At 47.4% G+C, this 20817-nt stretch overlaps 2 protein-coding genes across 3 annotated transcripts in view; both read left to right on the forward strand.

Annotated features, from left to right (window-relative positions):
- Positions 1-234: 234 nt before the first annotated feature.
- Positions 235-20817, forward strand: part of mipol1 (mirror-image polydactyly 1) — a 31067-nt gene continuing 10484 nt past the window's right edge. The window contains exons 1-10 of one of the 2 annotated variants that reach the window (XM_020699801.2): positions 235-353; positions 4749-4840; positions 6956-7031; positions 7186-7229; positions 7310-7523; positions 8254-8359; positions 9084-9189; positions 15590-15716; positions 18715-18748; positions 18830-19000. In XM_020699801.2, coding sequence (XP_020555460.1) covers positions 4831-4840; positions 6956-7031; positions 7186-7229; positions 7310-7523; positions 8254-8359; positions 9084-9189; positions 15590-15716; positions 18715-18748; positions 18830-19000 — 888 coding nt within the window. In that variant the 5' untranslated portion in view covers positions 235-353; positions 4749-4830. Of the gene's footprint in view, positions 354-3354; positions 3729-4748; positions 4841-6955; positions 7032-7185; positions 7230-7309; positions 7524-8253; positions 8360-9083; positions 9190-15589; positions 15717-18714; positions 18749-18829; positions 19001-20817 lie in introns of those variants that run through there. The other variant, XM_011492637.3, reaches the window with a different exon arrangement.
- Positions 337-3389, forward strand: c22h5orf63 (chromosome 22 C5orf63 homolog). Its single transcript, XM_020699802.1, has 4 exons — positions 337-402; positions 1331-1431; positions 2416-2472; positions 3175-3389. The coding sequence occupies exons 2-4, from the start codon at positions 1336-1338 to the stop codon at positions 3343-3345; spliced, it is 324 nt and encodes a 107-aa protein (XP_020555461.1). The 5' UTR covers positions 337-402; positions 1331-1335; the 3' UTR covers positions 3346-3389.

A 20817-nucleotide genomic window follows, 5' to 3' on the forward strand; every position in this document is an offset into this window, starting at 1 on the left:
GAAATTAAGCTTTGACATATCTAATGCAATTATTCACATGTTTTTAGGCTAATTATCTATATACCAGTATTTTAGTTTAAATTTGGTCTACTATTGTTTTATGCTTTAGTTAACATGTTTTCCTTTAACCGCTATAAATCTTAAATTCTTTCTTTTTTCTCGGATGATGACGCTTATTGTGGGATTTATGATTAGAACAGAAGCAAAAAACATAATGACCTCTTGACGTCACACTCCGCGTCAGTAGGGGGCGCCAAAGCCACAAAGAAGAAAAAAACAAAGAAGAAGAAAAGCCAAACTTCTAAAACAAACCTTGAAAAAGAAGTCAGAACCAAGAGGTGAACCGGGACTCTGTAAGTTCACAGCCGAACCGATAACTGTTCTGAAGTGCCACAGTAGAAGGTACAGTTTGGAGTGAGACGGGTTAAACGCAGTCACGGACCGGCGGTTCGTTCGGATGGTTTAAACGGTGATTCGGTTCGTTCGGGGCTGTGATTGTTAGTTGTCACCGACAGGGGCGCAGTCATAATAAGGACATCCATATTTTTCCAGTAACATTTTTTTAATCCAGTTTTTCTCGGGAAACCTTCGTGTTTTTCATGAGAATGCTTTTCAAACCGGAAGTGGAGCCACAGTGTTGGCTAGCTTCTTAAATTTTGTTGGTTAGCATTCTGAACAAGCTGGAGACTTAAAGCAACTTTTAGGACACGCTGGTGGATGATAAATCCTGGTCAAATAAAATACAATTATGTGTTTTTTTCCTTATAATTTTTACGACTTGAAATAACAATAATATATAAATAACCCTTAAAGCTAAAACCTTAAGCTATAACTTTAAATATACAACAAAGGTTGAAATCCTTATTTTTTTTTCTTCTTTCTTACTAAGGAGACTTGGATGTTGGACTTCATGTTCAGTTAAAATGATGTCTCTGCAGTAAATGGACCTCGTACAATCTCCGTCTGTTAAGTTTCGTGTGCAGCTCATGGTCCAGAACCTTAGGGGTTCTGCAGATGGTTCTATGGTTTCTATGCCTAAACTGGAAAATTATCCTGAGCTTTTTTGTTCCATTGAGGCCCATCTTATGTTAGACCATGTGGACGTCCAGGTGCATTTTTGGTCACCTGCACATGGATTAAACTGGCTCTGTTTAGCTCTGCTTGCTGTGTCAGGTTCTGTGTTTGGCTCGGTTCTGGTTGTGTCATCTTCTTCATTTCTGCTCGTGTCTCTGGAAATTGATTCAGCACAGTTCATGTTCAACTCAGAAGCTCCGCCTCTTTAGTGTGATTAGCAGCTGCTGATCAACTTCCTCTTTGTTTGTTTTCTCAGATCAAATGTTTGTCTGCGGGACGCTCTGTCGGTCTTCTGCTCTGCAGCTCTTCAGAGTGTTTTCCACCAAAACTTTACCTACTCTGACTCTCTTCACCAAGGTAACCAACTACTTCTTCTGGTTCCTCCTGCTTACCTTCTGTCTGCTCTCCCATCTGCAGCTGCTCCTACATTCTGTCTGCTCCATGTTCTCCCGTCGGCTCTCGCTTTTTCCCGTTTACTTTCCCGTTCTCCCGCCTGCTTTCCCGTTCTCCCGCCTGCTTTCCCGTTCTTCCGTCTGCTTTCCCGTTCTTCCGCCTGCTTTCCCGTTCTTCCGTCTGCTTTCCCGTTCTTCCGCCTGCTTTCCCGTTCTCCCGCTTGCTTTCCCGTTCTCCCGCCTGCTTTCCCTTTCTTCCGCCTGCTTTCCCGTTCTTCCGTCTGCTTTCCCGTTCTTCCGTCTGCTTTCCCGTTCTTCCGCCTGCTTTCCCGTTCTCCCGCTTGCTTTCCCGTTCTTCCGTCTGCTTTCCCGTTCTTCCGTCTGCTTTCCCGTTCTTCCGTCTGCTTTCCCGTTCTTCCGTCTGCTTTCCCGTTCTTCCGTCTGCTTTCCCGTTCTCCCTTCTGCTGTCCTGTTCTTCCGTCTGCTTTCCCGTTCTTCCGCCTGCTTTCCCGTTCTTCCGTCTGCTTTCCCGTTCTTCCGTCTGCTTTCCCGTTCTTCCGTCTGCTTTCCCATTCTTCCGTCTGCTTTCCCGTTCTTCCGTCTGCTTTCCCGTTCTTCCGTCTGCTTTCCCGTTCTTCCGTCTGCTTTCCCGTTCTTCCGTCTGCTTTCCCGTTCTTCCGTCTGCTTTCCCGTTCTCCCTTCTGCTGTCCTGTTCTTCCGTCTGCTTTCCCGTTCTTCCGCCTGCTTTCCCGTTCTTCCGTCTGCTTTCCCGTTCTTCCGTCTGCTTTCCCGTTCTTCTGTCTGCTTTCCCGTTCTCCCATCTGCTCACCTGCTTGCTTGCCTGTTCCACATCTGTCTTCTGCTCGGTTGTTATGGGCATGCTGTGATTTATGTGGCAGTGATGGTTCTGGTTCTGGTGGATAAAGGTGTTGTTGTGCTGTCTCTGTAGGACCCTTGCTCTCTGTGTGATGAAGCTAAAGAAGTGCTGGAGCAGTTCAATCACAGGGTGAGCCCAACACTCTTGATCGGGCTGGCCTTATGCTACCGGAACAGCAAGTTCTGTCAATAAAGACCCAAAAAGGTTCAGTGCCGAAGGACCGGGAAATTCTAAATACTGCTGTAACCAGTTTAATCAGCCTGTGTCCTGTCAGATCTGAGGTCACATGCCCTTCATCTTTAAGTTTTCAATCCTAAGTAAAGTTTAAACAGGTGCCTCCATGCACACCTGTGCTTCTATCCGTACCTGTGCCTCTATGTGCACCTGTGCCTCCATCCGCACCTGTGCCTCTTTGTGCACCTGTGCCTCTATGCACGCCTGTGCCTCTATGCGCACCTGTGCCTCCATGTCCACCTGTGTCCCCTCCCCCTGGACTCTGGCAGCTTTTCCAGTTCTTTACTAGTCCCTGACCTCCATCTGAAGGTATTCTGACTTCACCAAACCAGGCTTTGGTCCAAATCTGTCACTGTTTAGTGACAGATTTGGACCAGAACAGGAGATTCTTTTCCGTAAACAGGTCCATCAAGTCTCACCTGTCCCCAGGTGTGTTAGTGGCAAAGCATGTTCCAGTTTTACAGCAGACTCTAAACAGTCACCCTTCTCCCTCAAATACGTTTTTGCATGTTTTCCCCTGTTGGTGTGGAGGAGGAGGGGGTTGCTCAGGTGGTAGTTTGTGCTCCATAACTCCTCCTCCTACTCCTCTCTCCCCAGTTTGTTCTGCAGCAGGTGGACATCACTCTTCCAGAGAACCGGTTGTGGTGGGACAGGTACCGCTGGGACATACCTGTGTTCCACCTGAATGGCCAGTTTGTGATGAAACATCGCGTGGACGTCGCCCTGCTGGACAAACTGCTGCAGGACATTGAGTTGCAACAATTTTAAGGGCTGACGCCTCGCTAATCAATAAATGTCACCGATCAATCAGACTGCCTTTGCTGCGTCTTTGTTTAGGATCAAGGTTGATGCAGTAAAGCAAAGATGAGGCATCACCTGAGTCACATGACTCTTGTTGCATCACCTGATCCCTTGAACTCATCAATATTTACGCCGCTGACACTCGAGTCTGCGACCCGCAGCCAATCAGGGCTCGGCTGCCCCGTCAGGTGGAGCGGTGTGCTGGTTGCCACGGTGACGTGGGTGCATGGCGAAGCCGCAGGTGGGGTGATGTCGTCCAGCGGTTTGAGCCACAGGAGCAGATCTGTAGATGTCCATGAAGCTCTGCAAAGAGCCAAGAGGAGGTTCTGTGAGCTGCAGCTGCAAGTCCAGTAAGAACAGAACCAGGTTCTGATGATGAGTTTGGTGACGGTAAAAGAGGCGGGGCGAGTGCGTGTCTGTGATTCAGCTTAGCCTTTACGATATGACATGTTGATCCATGAATCTGTGATGAGATTTTTTTCTTAAAGTAATTTAATTTTTCATGTTTCTCTTTGAGAATTCATAATTTCATTCATCTTTTTCCGTTTTTGTTCCTTTCGGGGTCACGGGGCTGCTGGAGCCTATCCCGGCGACTTACGGGCGAAGGGAGGGGACACCCTGGACAGGTCGCCAGTCTGTCGCAGTCACAATTTAAAAAAATTATTCATATAAAATCGTTTTGTTTTTTTTTAGAACTAAATAAACTTAGTTTTGGGATGAACACAAAACAAAAAAAGATTCTTGAACTTAGAAATTGAAACGCTTCCGGCGTTCAGTGGTTTGCAGCCTCATGAACAACCGTAGTCTGTGGTTCTATGAAGGTTTGCAGAACCTCCACCGGAACCAGAACGTTCTTACAGTGAGCAGCAGCAGATACCTAAGAAGACTCCATAAAACCATCTCGGTGGCTGTGGTAGAGCGTCCACCCAGTGTCCCTTAAGACTAAACCCACGCTCAGGGCTTCAACCGGGGTTTGATTCCTTCCATCAGCAGCTGCTCACTGTTCATCAGGGAGGGGCTACATGAGAACAAATTGGTGCCTTTGGTCTCCACACAGGTTCTCACAAGGTTCTGACCAGTCCAACTAAACAACTACAGAGTGGGTTTTGGTTCTGGTTGGTCCATGGTGGATCAGGTTTGTGTTCTGCTGCTGTCACATTTATGAGCAAGAATGGTTCTGCTTCACTGGACTCGTGGGTCCACCTTGATGTGGGTCTGGGATGTGAACCAGATACAGATCCACTATTGAGGACACAAAGCTCCGCGAGGCGGTTCTGGTTCTTCCAGTGTTTGGGTGAAGTGCGGGTTGGACGCTCACACCTGGTCCGACAGGTGACTTCAGTCCTGATGTCTTTGTTTTCTCTTTTCAGACAAACCAGTTTGAACTTCTCTGAAGAGGCCAGCGAGTGTTCATGGACCCCCAGCAAGGAGCTCAGGGACTCCCTGGTGGACATGTACAGAAGTGAGCGTCTTTCTTTGGAACACTGCACAGCTTTGTACGGTGGCCCTGAAGGTCAAATCACTCGACGCAAAAATACATTAAAGATCACAAAAACAATTTAAAGAGCAAAACACGTTTAGTTTAGAAATCAAAACTAAATTCCCAAAAAAAGTCTTTTTTTTAACATTTCATTTTAATTTCTGGAAATTACTTTTGTTTTCTAAAATGTTTCTTTGTTATTTTGTTCCCTGTTCTTGGAATTGTCTTTTGATTTTTTTTAAATCTAATTTGTTTTTTCATATTATTTGTTTTGCTTCTTTAATTATTGTTGTGATCTTTAATGTAGCTTTTGCGTTGACTGATTTGTTGATGTGATTCGCACTTCTGGGCCACCGTAGATCCAAAAAGGCCATAAAATAAAATCTGAAAATGGGAATACAGAACATATATTCACATTTACAGAACATGACCTGTGTAATGAGTCATCTTGTCCAGTAAGGGGGGCTGTGCTCCTTCAGACCGCTCGGTTGCTCCTCAGAAACGCTGATCCGCTCAGAAACGGACGTTTGGCGAGCTTCAGGCTTCTTTGTCCAGAAGCTGATGTGATGCAAAAAGTGTTTCTTTCAGACTCTGAGCAGAGTGGAGCATCTTCACAATTTAAGATCTTTGTTTATGGAAAACTCAGAAAAACTTCCACAAATATTTTTGACGGAATGAATATTCAAACTGAACTGTCATAATTCTGTTGGGGGGGGCGGGGGGAAGAGGTGGACAAACGTGCACACACACACACACACACACACACACACACATATATAAAAAGAGAAGTTTTAATTTAGCTGGAGCAGACAAAGGCAGAGCCAAGAACGGGAAGAGTGGTCCTTAATCTGCAGGGTGGGTGGTCTTCTCCCGCTCCATTTAAATGAGGGGGGGGGGGGGGGGTCGAACAGACAGCTGCTGTTCTCTGTGCAGGAATGTTTGTGCAAATAAAGTTTAGTTTGAACCAGGTCTCAAGCAGTTGATCTTAAGCAGAACTTCACCGAGCTGGTTGGTTCTGACCCGTTTACAGGCGGGCTTGCCCAGAACTCTCAGGTTCTAAGACCCGTGACCCCAGTGAGGGTCGGTTCCACGGGCAGGTGTGGAGTCATCGATCATAGTCCCACCTGACCGCCAGCAGAACTTCCTCCACATGGCGTTGGCTCAACAGTTCACGCACTAGCTAGCGGCGTGTTGACCCAAAGCACGTTCCTACTCCTCTCAAGTGAAACTTGGCGTGGTTCTGAGGTGGAGCGGCCCGGCCCGCCGTAACTGCATCCTGTTTACTGCATGTTGTGTGTGTGTGTGGAGTCCTCGGTATGTGGCGTGTCTCCTTCCTTTAATGTCCGTATCTAAATTCATGTGCGGCCCGGCGGCGGCGTGCTGACGGCGGGGCGGATCACGGGCGGATTGTTCTGGATTTGACTGGAAGCCTCTTTAATCACGGTGACGCCGTCATTAATATTCATGCAGTCAGCTGGAGGAGCCGCTCTCAGCGCTCCAAACTTTCTGCACCAAACGCATTAAACACAGCTTAAGAAATTAATGGACTTTAGTTTATACTCCACCAGCCAGGGGTGGGGGGGTGGGGAGCTCATGCTCCCCCCTCCTCTCCTGATTGGTCGCTGAAGATTGGTCCCATGATTGGCCTCTGCGTTTTCCCTTTTTTCTGCAGATTTTTCCATCTTTGACGAGACTTCAAAGGGAATGTGAGGCATGAACGGTCATTTAGGAGGATTTAAACCGTTATCACATCTGCAATTGTACATGAATAATAAGGAGAGCCGCCACCGCAATTAGCTCTGAGTCCACAAGGAGATCAGAGCCGGGGGGCAGGAGGGGGAGGAAGAAGTTTCAAAGTGAGGAGGAGGAGGAGGAGGAGATGTTCCTCTGACTCCAGCAGTTCTTTGTTGTCATGTCTCTCCTCAGACACCTGGACTTTGACACCATTGAAGGGCGGGGCTCGCAGGTAAGCTGGCAGCTGGACCGGGTCATGAGAGTGTCTGGACAAACAGAAGATGGTGCCACTGAGGCCTCAGGTCCACGGACAGGTGTGAGTCGGGTTCCAGATGTGATATGGTTTTTTTTTTGTTCTTTCAGGTAATCCCGGAGTGAACGAGGAGCTGAGGAGGCGTCTGCCCTCACCTTCCAGGCAGAACCCCATCAGCGCCGACAGGTGAGAGCCACACCGGCAGGCTGGGCCAGAACCTGTAGAAGAGACCTGAAGGTCCTGAAGGGCTTGTGGGTCAGTGCGCTGAAGGGGTTCGATCCGGTCACTGCACTGACCCACCCTAAAGCAGAACTGTGGTTCTTTCTTTTGTCCCCCACAGATCCGAGAACTTCCTGACCCCAGAACTTCAAGGCTGGCCTGAGGGTAACCGCCATCTGTCCGTACGATCATCTGTCCTCTGACTCGCCTCTCGTCATCATTCTCTCCTTCTGCACTCGTCTTAGTCCTCCAGGAGCTCCCTGTGCCCTCCTGCTCCTCCTCCTCCTCCTCCTCCTCTCCTGGGCCTCCTCTGTCCTCCAGGCTTGCAGGACAGATGGAGGTGGACTCATCCCCCAGCAGGGGCACCTCTCCTGGACAAAAGAGCAGCAGGGACCCCGCCCATGACTCTGTTACACCTGCAGGACGTGTCAGCCCTGCTCTGGGAGCTCAGCTGGACAGGTGAGTTCTGGCATGAAGACAGCAGGAGCCAGGTGAGCCGCAGCTCTGACCCTCAGAGCGTCACTGCCCCCGCAGGTGACAGGTGGAACTGCAGCGGAGGCTGTGACCTTCCTGCGTTTGGTGAGAAGGATTAATGTGATATGTTTAGACACGCTTATTAAAAAGTTTATTGCTTTTCATCAAAGCTCAGTGTCTTCTCGCTGTAATGCGACTTCATTTGGAAAGTTTTCAGGTGAAGTTGAGCCGCGGCACGCTTTGACGCTCCGTCTGATAAATTTAGATTTGATTTGATTAGCCGAGGCGTTGAGGGTGGAGCAGAACCTGCAGCAGGAAGACGAGGAGGCTGATTAGAAGCAGCTGATGTAATAAAGTCAGAAACAGTCAATTACAGCAGACAGTGTCAGCCATGTTCACGCTCTTATTTACCTGCTTTATTATGCCAAGAAGAGCCTGACCTTTAAGGTAATATGAGAGAATTACAGGCGAACATCAGCGAGCGCTTATTAAAGCCGCCGCCCGCGGCTCGCTGCCTCGCAGCGGATAATACGAGGCCGCAACCTCACTTTGAGGCACCTGACCCCACCACGCCACGGCCGGCTGGCTGGCTGGAGGCCCCAGCACGTTCGGCGTGGAGGACAAAGCTGCTCACAGCCCAGGAAGCACACGGACGGTCATCGTGAGGGCTTCACAGCGGTCGTGTCATCACCTCCATTCCCCTTTGTGTCTGCAGCCCTGCTCAGATCTGTGCTGCAGCTCGTCCTCACGGCTTCGATGGAGACAAAAACGTCTCGCTCCTTCTGAAGGAGCTGGACGCCCTCAGAGAGGTCAACAACAAGGTGAGCGTCCGCCCAGGTGGACGTGTTTAAAAAAGCTCCGATCGTCTGGATTGATTCGTCTGTTAGTCACCCAATCAAAAAAACCTGTATCATTTTATTAATTCATAGATTCTGCAGAGCAGCTGGAGTTCATCAGAAACTCTGCGTTGTGGGCGGGACAGTTGACTTAGAGCTAAACCCCGCCCCCCATTCCCCTCCCCGTTGCTGAGAGCTCAGAGCAGGAAGGTTGTGGCCCCGCCCAGCATATTTTCTACGCCACAAATACGATCTCTGTCTAAAATAAGTTTTTTTTCTGCCCCTGATTCACAACAATTTGAATAAAGAACTACTCAGAAATGACATTTTAAACGTAATTTTCTTTTTAGATGCAAGAACATGATAATTTTCACTGGAGTGGGTCTTTAATGACCTTGTCTCCACTGAGCGGTCCGGTCTGGTCCAATCCAGTATTTTTGAGTGTTTTCATTATAAAACTGTGAGTGGAAACGCTCACCTGACTTGATTAGACCGGACCGGACCGGACCGGTAGACATCGGCATGATGCATGATGATGTTTGAAGAAAAGCAGGAATCTTTCTTGAGTTTGAGACCCAGATGTTCCTGCAGAGACTTCAGAGCAAATGTTCATTAACTCCATCCGCTGATGGAGTCCATTCGCCTGCGTCTATCCTGAGTTTGGCTGATAATGGAGAAGTCATGTGACTCGCTGTTTACGGTCTCTCAGCTTCAGGAGCAGCTGGCCCAGAAGGAGAAGGAGCTGCACGTGAAGGAGCTGGACGAGGAGCTGAAAGAGGAGCAGAGGGAGGCCCAGGGCTGGGACCGAGCAACATGTGAGGAAGACGAGGAGTTTCTCTACTCTTCTTGAAGAGATCTTCGCTTGGAGACAGTTCAGATCTCTCTTTAGAACACAGATCTGTCTGTCCTCAGGACGGGTTTGGTTGTTTTTTTTCATGCATATACTCTGGTCCAGTCCTCCTTCTAGAGGAGAACCTTTCTGGAACCTGGTTAGGCTTCATCCAGCCGGCCTGGTTTAGATCAGCTGGAGTTAAAAAAAAATCCAACATGGAATAATAAAAACCAAGGATTGTTTTCTTTTTAGTACGAATTCTTACTTTAATGAGAACATTTTTCTTAAGTAGAAACCATTAATTATGAGGAAAATTTGATTATACTTAAAATTAATATTTTGGAAAAATTCTGGAACCGTTTCAGAATGAATCTGTGATTCCGGGCTTCACCTTTTTGCGTCTCCTTCCCCTCCCTGGTCCTGGCTGCCAGTTTTGTCGGGTCTTCCTGAGCAGCGTCATGGAGTTCTGTGTGGAGCTGAGTCCGCTTCTTCTTCTTCTGCTGCTTTATTTACTGCAGGCTGCTGTGGATCAGTGTAAACCTGCTGGGTGTTGCTTGAATCCATAGCGAAGTATCGGTTCCGGTTTGAGCTGTTTAGATGTTTTTTTAAAGATGGATCTGATTTCAAAGTCGTCTTAAATCCAACGATAAAAACTATTATGGAAAGGGGCGTGGTCTCTGGTTTTTCTAGACCTGATCATGCTAAATTGAAGCACTTCTAAGAACCAATGACTAGGAAGCAGGAGACGGGGTGGTCAGAACCAAACCCTCAGCTTTTGTTCTCGATCGTGAGGCAAATAAGAAAGTACCAAAGCCTGCAGTCCATCAAAGAACCACTAGGGGATGGAGTCAGAGCCCTTGACTGTAAAGGGGCACTGGACCGAGCAACTGTGACGTGATGTGACATGGTTTACTTGTGGCTCCAACAACACAAAGCCAATTCAATCGGCTTTTTTTTCCCACAACACAGACGCCTCCATGTCGGAGCCAGATGTTGTCAGTAAGCAACGATTGGTCCGAGTTAGTCTGAGTCAACGTTACTATGGCAACCACGCTGGCCATTCAAGAGTCAGCTTGTTGGAAGGCCACGCCTATACCACTTGAAAGCAGGAAATCTGTCAGTTAAAGGTTTTGCAATGTTGGACTTGGGGGCAGCAGGCTCCGCCTACTTTTCTTAATGCATTATGGGACCAGCGAGCACCGGTACTCCCTGTTTGGAATGCCAGGGCAGAGGGGTCACTCATTCCAGTTTTCATACACAATCAATGGTCAGAACCAAGCACTCATTATTCGTTCCAAAACAATTACAAAGTGCCAAACATTGCAGTTCCTCAAATAACCCCTAGAGGCTGCCGTCAGACGGGAGCGTGAAAGGTCTTATTTTACACCTAAACCAAACATACGTGCGGCCTGGTTTCATGGCTGTTTTCAATGTATATTTCTTTCCTATTCATGTCATTCAGGTAAACTTTAAAAAAAAATAATTTTAATTTTTTACAGCTCACATTTCAGAGTTTTTGTTTTTTGTTTTGTTTTTTTGACTGGTGGGTGGGCGGAGCCAGTAGTTTCAAACTTAACTTCATCGCGCCCAATCTGTGTTTTTAGACTAAAGGTGGACGGAGCCAACTCCAGTCAGTGTCCCTGCTTTCAGTTTTGTGTGATAGTTTTTCAGAACTGGACCAGATGGCCGGTTCACACTGCCTTTTGGTATCACACTGGCACCTATCGATAAAAAAAAAAAGAGCTACCGGCCTTCGCTCGCACCCGCAGCCCGTCACGTCACTCCACCACTGACAGGCTGGCTGCTCTCATTTTATTTCCAGTCTCCACCGCTGCAGCGTTTCCGTGTTCCTGCACCTCCTCATCAGCGCACACGCGCTGGAAACTAATTTATCTTCCCCATGAAACTTGGTTTAATCTTCGCCTCTTATTAAAAACAGGCAGGGGGCGTGTCAGAGCGGGGCTCAGGTGGCGTTCACCTCTGTCTCCTGCTCATGGTCTAATGAAGACCTGAGACCTGCAGTGACTTCATGTAATGAGAGAACGGAATTCAGAGAGGAAAAGCTGCAGATGAAAGAGCGCGTGCAGACGTGCTTCTGACGGCTGCAGGTAGAAGTCTTACTGACGCTGGTTCCAAACGTAAAACACCTTAGCAGCAATAGACCGAACCGGCCTGAGAGTCCTCTGTCACCACACCTGTTTATTGTTTTTATGTCCCGCTGCCGTCCAGGATCACAAAGATCAGATTGTTTTACTGTTTTACTGAGTAACACCCCCCAACCCCCACCCCCTGACGTACTAAAAAACTCACCAAACGATGACATCACAGCGGGAGACACCGTCAGAAGAATGGATGGGGCCCAAAGTACCTTATGGGGCTCAAAAAACGTTTTTCAACATCCAATAGTGAAACCAAAACACAGGTGTCGGGGATATCCAAAGGAAGTTTTTCAATTGTTACAGGCTGGCCACAGGACCTACAGATTGGTGGCCATTTTGTCTCAAAGTGTCATTGTTGGTGATTTTTAAATTTTGCACAATATGGGAAAGAAAACTTTTGTTTGAGCAATCTTCACAAAACTTCACACACCACCAGGTTAGGTCTACCACAACCTAAGTTTTGTTGACCTTTAATCTTAGGAAGAGGCTGTCATCTTGAAATCCCCCCCCCCCCCCCAAAAAAAAATCATTTTTAGGCCCGCCTATAAATTTTGACTCGTAAGGATTTTGATCAATCGCCTCTCAACTCCTTGAGCATTTTTGGGAAGCTCGTTTTGTGAAGTTCGTGTAGGGAGCTGGCAAAAATGGCGTTAGCGTGGTGAGCTCGCAAAAGTGGTCTTAGCGTGTTGAGCTCGCAAAAGTGGTCTTAGCGTGTTGAGCTCGCAAAAGTGGTGTGAGCGTGTTGAGCTCGTAAAAGTGGTGTTTGCGTGGTGAGCTTGCAAAAGTTGTGTTAGCGTGTTGAGCTCGTAAAAGTGGTGTTTGCGTGGTGAGCTTGCAAAAGTTGTGTTAGCGTGTTGAGCTCGTAAAAGTGGTGTTTGCGTGGTGAGCTTGCAAAAGTGGTGTTAGGGTGGTGAGCCCACAAAAGTGCTGTTAGCGTGGTAAGCTCGCAAAAGTGCTGTTACCATGGTAAGCTTGCGAAACTGGCATTAGCATGGTAAGCTTGCAAAAGTGTTCTTAGCGTGTTGAGCTTGCAAAAGTGGTGTTAGTGTGTTGAGCTTGCGAAAGTGGTGTTAGCGTGTTGAGCTTGCGAAAGTGGTGTTAGCGTGTTGAGCTTGCGAAAGTGGTGTTAGCGTGTTGAGCTTGCGAAAGTGGTGTTAGCGTGTTGAGCTTGCGAAAGTTGTGTTAGCGTGTTGAGCTTGCAAAAGTGGTGTTAGTGTGTTGAGCTCGCAAAAGTGGTGTTAGCGTGTTGAGCTTGCGAAAGTGGTGTTAGCGTGTTGAGCTTGCAAAAGTGGTGTTAGCGTGTTGAGCTTGCAAAAGTGGTGTTAGGGTGGTGAGCCCACAAAAGTGCTGTTAGCATGTTGAGCTTGCAAAAGTTGTGTTAGCGTGTTGAGCTCGTAAAAGTGGTGTTTGCGTGGTGAGCTTGCAAAAGTGGTGTTTGCGTGGTGAGCTTGCAAAAGTGGTGTTAGGGAGTTGAGCCCACAAAAGTGCTGTTAGCGTGTTGAGCTTGCAAAAGTGGTGTTAGCGTGGTGAGCTTGCAAAAGTTGTGTTAGCATGTTGAGCTTGCGAAAGTGGTGTTAGCGTGTTGAGCTTGCAAAAGTGGTGTTAGCGTGTTGAGCTTGCGAAAGTGGTGTTAGCGTGTTGAGCTTGCAAAAGTGGTGTTAGCGTGGTGAGCTTGCAAAAGTTGTGTTAATTCAATTCAATTCAATTCAATTTTATTTGTATAGCCCAAAATCACAACAACAGTTGTCTCGATGGGCTTCGAAGTAAAACATGAAATCAAAAGGATCACGAATACAAAGAGTTCAATAGAAAAATACTAAAATGAACTAACAAACTGACTAAGCTATACTGGCATCCCTGCCCTTAGACCCCCCTTCGCGGTAAGGAAAAACTCCCAAAAAAAACGGATTCCGGAAAAAACGAAGAAACCTCAGGGGTGCCCACATGAAGGAGGGATCCTCCCCCAGGACGGACAGGCGATTTACCAGAAATCTTAGAGAAGAATTAACTTATCTAAATCTACAACTACAAATATAAAAGTCCAGCAGACGAGCTTCATCCAGCCGTGGTTGTGGGGACAGTCAAAGGCGCGAGTCGAGCCGGAGACAGGAACCACAGCCAGGTGTAGGAGCAGGAGCAGAGACGAGGTACTCGGTCAGGTACAGAGCAGAGACGAACCAGAGATGAGCCAGAGGCAGGATCCACAGCCAGGTGTAGGAGCGGGAGCAAAGGCAAGGTAAACGGTCAGGAACTGGAGCACGGATGAGCCAACTGGGGTCTGGAAGCACTCCCACTCCCCAGGAGGGGAGAGGAAAAGAGGGACAATACATGAATCGCACTGCACCAAACAGAGGCATGGAGAACTAAATGATAAATTATGATCAAGAATAGAGGAGAGGAAGGGTAGAAGTAAAAAAGGAAAGAGGACAGAACCCCAGTGCACCATGTTAGCATGTTGAGCTTGCAAAAGTTGTGTTAGCGTGTTGAGCTCGTAAAAGTGGTGTTTGCGTGGTGAGCTTGCAAAAGTGGTGTTAGGGTGGTGAGCCCACAAAAGTTGTGTTAGCGTGTTGAGCTTGCAAAAGTGGTGTTAGCGTGGTGAGCTTGCAAAAGTTGTGTTAGCATGTTGAGCTTGCAAAAGTTGTGTTAGCGTGTTGAGCTCATAAAAGTGGTGTTTGCGTGGTGAGCTTGCAAAAGTGGTGTTAGGGTGGTGAGCCCACAAAAGTGCTGTTAGCGTGGTAAGCTCGCAAAAGTGCTGTTACCATGGTAAGCTTGCGAAACTGGCATTAGCATGGTAAGCTTGCAAAAGTGTTCTTAGCGTGTTGAGCTTGCAAAAGTGGTGTTAGTGTGGTGACCTAGCAAAAGTTTTGTTAGCGTGTTGAGCTTGCAAAATTGGTGTTAGCGTGTTGAGCTTGCGAAAGTGGTGTTAGCGTGTTGAGCTTGCGAAAGTGGTGTTAGCGTGTTGAGCTTGCGAAAGTTGTGTTAGCGTGTTGAGCTTGCAAAAGTGGTGTTAGTGTGTTGAGCTCGCAAAAGTGGTGTTAGCGTGTTGAGCTTGCGAAAGTGGTGTTAGCGTGTTAAGCTTGCAAAAGTGGTGTTAGCGTGTTGAGCTTGCGAAAGTGGTGTTAGCGTGTTGAGCTTGCAAAAGTGGTGTTAGCGTGTTGAGCTTGCAAAAGTGGTGTTAGCGTGTTGAGCTTGCGAAAGTGGTGTTAGCGTGGTGAGCTTGCAAAAGTTGTGTTAGCATGTTGAGCTTGCAAAAGTTGTTAGCGTGTTGAGCTCGTAAAAGTGGTGTTTGCGTGGTGAGCTTGCAAAAGTGGTGTTAGGGTGGTGAGCCCACAAAACTGCCGTTAGTATGGTAAGCTTTCAAAAGTGGTTTTAGCCTGTTGCTCACATATTTTTTAATATTTTGAAAATGTAACGCATGAATTGTTGGCTCAAGCTGAGTGAAATATTAACATATTAGGAATGTGGGCGTGGTTAACAGAAAACTAACGCTGCCAAAGTAATCCAAGGTTTACTGTTGTAGATTCTTTTAAAAATTTCGTTGACCTGTTTGTCACCCCCAGGAGACCAAAATATAAAACAGTTACTATGGAAATATAACCAACATAAAAGCTGCCATTTTAAAACCTTTTTTTTTGTGTTTTTTCTAATATAGTGGTCATGTGTAGCTCTGACCAGGCTGGCAGAAGGGGAGAGGGAGGAGTCTGAAACCGCCGCTCAGCCAGTGAGGGCGGGTTAAAAAGAAGTAATGGGGTGCGGTGAGGGTTAGGGGCAGGCCATTCAACGGCGTTGCCGTTTTAGTTCATTTTTGCCTTTCCGGTTTGCACGTTTGCTGAGACTCTGCAGTAGAAAAAGGAAAAGAACTGTCAGGTGGCTCACTGGTTCTCTTCTGGTAAAAACGTTTCTTTATCGGTGACAGCCTGTCCGACAAGAACATCTTATCTTCTGAGGTTCCCATCTGGACCCGTCAGCTGGTTCTGGTCACGGCAGCAGAGTCAGACAAAACTATTGACTTTTTGTTTATGTGACCTTGAGTCTGTTGTGCGTTTAAGATGAAGTCCACTTCAGTTCTGGTCTTTTTGTTGGACCGACAGCTCCACAAGAAACACAAACAACACACACATCTCCATCTAATGGATCCCCTCATCTCCTTTTCTCCTCATTTGCCTCATTCTCCTCTCGACACACCTCTGTTTTTCTCCACATCACATGTTTTTGTCCCCTCAGCTCGGTTGGAGGAGGTGCTGGAGGCTCAGAAGGACCGGGATCAGGCTCTGATGTCACGACTCCTGCTGGCCAATGAGGAGAGGGACGAGGCCTTGCTGCGTGTGCGGCGCCTCCAGCAGGCAGCTGAGTACGACTTTGTTTTGTTTGTTGTTTTTTTGCAGAACCGGGCCCTCCGCTCCACAACGTTCTTGTTCTGTCTGAGGAGGATTTGCTGTTTCTGTGTAAAAACAGGTGATGAAGAGGAGAGCCTCCCTCCTCTGTGCTCCTCTTCATCATTCTCGCCCCCCTGGATGAAAAGATAATTGACATGGAGCTTGGTCCTCGTGATGAGCTCAGGAAATGGATGAGCACGCTCTGTCTGTCAGGACTGCGTGTGTGTGTGCGCGTGTGTGAGTGTGTTTTGCTGATGGAGGCCATGCCCTCTGTGTGTGTGTGTTTTTGGTTGGCATGTGTGTGTTTTAAGTTCAGCAGCTCAGTTCAGCGTGTAATGCTACGTTCACACCGGGTATGTGACGCCTTTGTCACACTCCTGATTTCACACTGGATGGGGAGGGAGGGGCTTCTTCTCTTTCTGCTGTTTGCTAGCCCACGTTCGCCACCTACAGTTGGCGGGAAATTTCGTAGTGGTGCAAATCTCATGAATCTCGCTCTTTCATAGCTGTATTCTGATGTTTGAAAGGCTTGGTGTCGTAAATTCCAGCCGGTAGTTCTGCACAATAAATCGCAAATTTATGGTTATGGCGAAATATCAGGCTGTGCAATATGCATATCCCAAAAGACGACAAAAATTGCAATGAATGGGTTGCCTTAAATGTGCAGAAACAATCTTATGGCAGCTTGAAGTATTTAACGAATCAAATAAATCCATTTATGCATTTGACCAATCAGATGGTTGGCCTCCTTTGTAGACTAGGGTCATTTGGAGTATAATTTAAGTTATGTTGACTTTTATTTAAACTAAACTGTTGCAGTGAAATGGAAACAATGTTTTTAGTTGTATTGCTATTTGTTCATGTACATTGACCACTAATATCGCAAATCGCGAGTTTTCCTCATACAGTGCAGCCCTACCAGCCGGGCACAAATCCCAATTATTTATTTCTCCGCCGTGAATTAAAAAGGATGCCATCCATACGTCACTACCAAACCCGACTCCCTGATTGGTCCGAGTTTGACCTGGTTTAACTTTCAACACGCGTTTCGTACGTAGAGCCTGAAGACTATGGAGTTAATTCAGTCTCAATAATCAGAAATGCACACAACCTGTTTCACAAATACACACGCTCTGATTCACAAATGTAATATTACACAAGCGTGCAATATTAATTTGGAAATGCACACATTGTGTTCCACAAACACTCGTGGTGTTTCACACATGCACAATAAGTGTTTCTCACAAAAGTGCACGCTGTGTTAAAAAAAACTAAAAAAATTGTTTTCAGAAATTAACTAATTTTTTCAGAAATGCACAATAGATGCTTCACAAACATCATTTTTAGGTACACTTGTAATATGAACTCACTGATCGTGCAAATGTTAGAATGAGCATTCAAAAACCCGCTCTCAATTGTGAATCTCCCCACATTTGTGAGAGATTTTTCTGCGGTGAATATTGAGACTCCCTTCACGCTGCAGGTCAACTGTCACCATTGGCTAATGAATCTGCCAATCAAACTCATCAGCAAAGCAGGCGTGCTGGCTTTCAGCCAATCGAATGGCCTTTTAGACTTTCTCCAGCTTCCACACAGGTGACAAAAAGCCCCACCCATCTTAAATCTTAGATCTTCTAAAATCTGAACGATCTGTGAGTTCATATTACAAGTGTACCTAAAATGATGTTTCTGAAGCATTTATTGTGCATTTCTGAAAAATTATTGTGAATTTCTAAAAAAAATGTATTGTGTTTTTGTGTGCACATTTGTGAGAAACACTTATTGTGCTTTTACACGCATTTACATAGACTTGTAATAGAAGTGGTCTCTTGAACGGGTGTTACCCATGGTGGTGGAAAGGTAGCTTAATAGCATCATTGGTTCCTCAGAGAATAGGAGCAGAACCTGATTCTGTTGATTCTTTGGACACACTGGTCTGGTTTCTGTCTTTGATTCCCAACAGAACTCATCAGGCATCTTCCCGGTGAGCTGTGGACCTTTGATCTGATTCTTCAGGTTGGCCGAGCCTCTGTGAGGTTTTGAGGTTCTGTTTCTCCAGCTGGTTTAGTTCCTGTTCTGTTCTTAAACTTTGTCAATCGGATCACTGAGATGATCAATGAGAGTTCTGAGGAGTGCGGACCCAAGCTGCAGATGCATCCACTGCTTCCCTCCAGTTTCATAATGAATCCTTTGGCTCATTGGGATTTCTGAGAGGTCAAAGGTTAATAAAATGTTGGCCATCCACCTTTGAAAGGAGCTTTGAACTGAAGAAAACCAACAAGCATTGCAGCAGAGTTCCTCTTAATCCTCGGAGGGGGGGGGTTCCTGCTGAGAAGGAGACGAGCTGGACCGCAGGTCCTGCCTCAGAGGAACGTGCTCCTCATCGTGATGAAGAGGAGCTCCTCAGAAGGACGAGCAAAGATTGGTTCTCGGCTCGCTCGGATCATCCGATAGCAATAATGGCTTCTGGCAGCGGTGGAGGAGCGTGGGCGTGTTAATGACGGAGGCAGAGCGAGCCGGGCCGGGCCGGGCCGAGCCGGGCTGGATGGGCTGTGAGCAGGGTTTTAGAGGAGCTTTATTGGAGGCGGCCGGTCTTTCATTACTGCCGCTCCCTGCAGAGCTGGCGGCCTTGGCCGCCTTATTACACTTTATTAGAGCAGGAGCGCAGCAGGCGAAATGAAAAGAGCTTCCCAGGAGAAGAGGCGCAGCGTCAGCTCGCCGCAGCTGCTGTCCACCGCTCCACGGCCGGAGGAGGAGGTGAAGGAGGAGGCCTGTCCGCCTCATCATCTCTTCCTGCACCAAAGGAGGCGATGGACTAAGAGGGGGAGCTCGGGGACCCCCACACTTATTACGGAATGTGCTGTTCTATCAGAGTTGCATGATAGAAAGGGTCTCCTTGCCAACGGGGGGCGCTGTGTGTGAATGGCGTGCTCCTCCTTTCGGCGCGTTTGATGCTGTTCTCTTCTGTTCCAGGTCAGAGAACGTCGCCCTGCAGGACACCAACACGGTACCGATCCTCCCCTTCTGAAAAGTCCCGGTGCGGTTCTGACATGACCCTAAATTTGTGACCTCCCGTGTTGAACCGCAGGACTTGGACGAGCTCCTCCGGTCCGTCTGCCAAGCCGACTCCGTTCAGGAGGTCCGGCAGTTTGGTTCTGTTCTCGTCCAGCAGCTCCTGTCGGCCCGGCAACGGCGAAGCGACATCACCGCTCAGGAGATGAAGGCCGTGATGGAGGAAAGAGACAAATCTGTGGTGAAGGTGAGTCCATTCGGCTGATGGACCGTTGCAGTTCTGCATCACAAGCATGAACCGGGTCCACACAGTCGATCTTCAGCTTCTGCTGGAGACCCGGACAGTGGATCTTTCTGACGAAGAACAATACATGTTAGCTCGTGTTCTATGTAGCGCTCATGAAAAAGGGTCTTCCCAATGAAGCAACGATTGACAGGAACTGACCGGATGGAACCATGTGAGCTTATTGGCTCTGGTTTCGCGTGAACACCCCCAACCAGACCTGCTACCATCTCAGAGAAGACTCATGGTTAGGCCTTAGTCACATGCACGCGTACAGGTGCTGCAGGCTAGTTATTCAATCATTCAATCAAGCTTTATTTATACTTTATTGTCATAGATACTATCCATGACCCACACAATGCATACAGACACGAATAAATGACTAAAAGACACGTGTGGCTTGGCTCTGCTGTGAGGAAAGAATAAATCAGGAGTCTGTGATGCCAGGAGGCTCCACTCCACAGCCGTGAGGCTGCAATATTTGGCCCCAGCCGCCCGGCCAAGGCGGGGAAACAACCACCTGTAGGACAAACTACACACAAATTACACTCCTTTCCTCATTTGTAACAGTCAGGCTGCAGCGAGGAGCAATAATCACGTCAACAACACTAACGGACTCCTTCGTTAGGTGAAAAATACTTCACCTTTAGATGATGCATAAGGGTTCAGCAAACCTGTGTACCCGCAGCATACCCATAGAAACAGATGTGCGCACACACTTTCTCTCTACGGGTTAGCCGTTGGTCTGTGATTTCGATATTTCTTACAGATTTGATCATTTTTTAACCGCAAACCGTTCAAATTAAAGGGTAATGGATGAATTCACTTAAGTCAGTGGATTCAAGAACTTTGGAAATGTGGACCGCATTTTTTAACTCTTTCTTTTTATCTGAGATCATCCAGAAGTCTGTCAGGTTCTTTGTGATGGAGAACGACAAAAAACAGCCAAAGAGCAGCGGGTGTGTTTGTCAGTCAGAATCCGGTGATGCAGGTCTGTTCAGGTCAGATCCGAACATGTCGATAGCAGTATGGAATCAGTCACTGCAAGGACCTCGTGCTGCAGACAGGAATGATCTCCTTAATTGAACGCTCCGTGCATATATATGACGGGGAGGCGTCACACGTCTTCGGTTTCACACTTTTTTTCTGTCAGTCGGGTTCATTTCAGCGCTTTTCTCCACTTTGAGCTTTCTCTAGTTTAAATCAGAAAATCTAGAGCTGCCTTCCCCAGCTCTCCTGCCAAGTCGATTATTATCAAAGTTCGCTTCACAGAGTTTATTACCAAAACCTGCAGAGGCTGGATTTATTACCCACAATTCATATATGCTCTCTGTGGGGGTGGGGTAGGTAGAAATCAGTGGAAATGAAAAAAGGAAAAAAAAAAAAAAAAAGATGGAGTTTTGGAAGTACAGTGCGGGTGGGGGGGCTGGGGGGGCGTAAGTCCAATGTTAAGGTGGCTGTGTTCCCAGCATGCACTGCTGCAGGTGGTGGGCTCAGAAGCCCCGCCTCCTCCCGATGTGTCTCAGATGAAGAAAAAGAAGCAGATTATAAAACTTTCATCTTCTTCCTCGCTGTGACTGACGGATGACAGTTACCATGGCAACCAACTTGCTGAGGAAATGCAAACTCTGGAAACCATGGCAACCACTGAATGTAAAAGCAGGCAGCAAAACTGGGCAGGCCTATAAGAAATGGATCAGTTTGATTGTCTCCAACGCGCTCGGCCACATCCCCAAACAAATCGGTAACTTAAATCGATGCCCGGTTGCCACGGCAACGCA

Source organism: Oryzias latipes, chromosome 22, assembly GCF_002234675.1.
Source record: "Oryzias latipes chromosome 22, ASM223467v1".
NCBI classification, from domain to species: domain Eukaryota; kingdom Metazoa; phylum Chordata; class Actinopteri; order Beloniformes; family Adrianichthyidae; genus Oryzias; species Oryzias latipes.

What these genes read in the sequence shown, in the direction of transcription:
- c22h5orf63 (XM_020699802.1), top strand. Translation starts at nt 1,336, where the DNA reads ATGTTTGTCTGCGGGACGCTCTGTCGGTCTTCTGCTCTGCAGCTCTTC. An exon ending in CTCTGACTCTCTTCACCAAG is followed by an intron (nt 1,432 to 2,415) that starts GTAACCAACTAC and finishes CTGTCTCTGTAG; the next exon opens with GACCCTTGCTCTCTGTGTGA. An exon ending in TGGAGCAGTTCAATCACAGG is followed by an intron (nt 2,473 to 3,174) that starts GTGAGCCCAACA and finishes CTCTCTCCCCAG; the next exon opens with TTTGTTCTGCAGCAGGTGGA.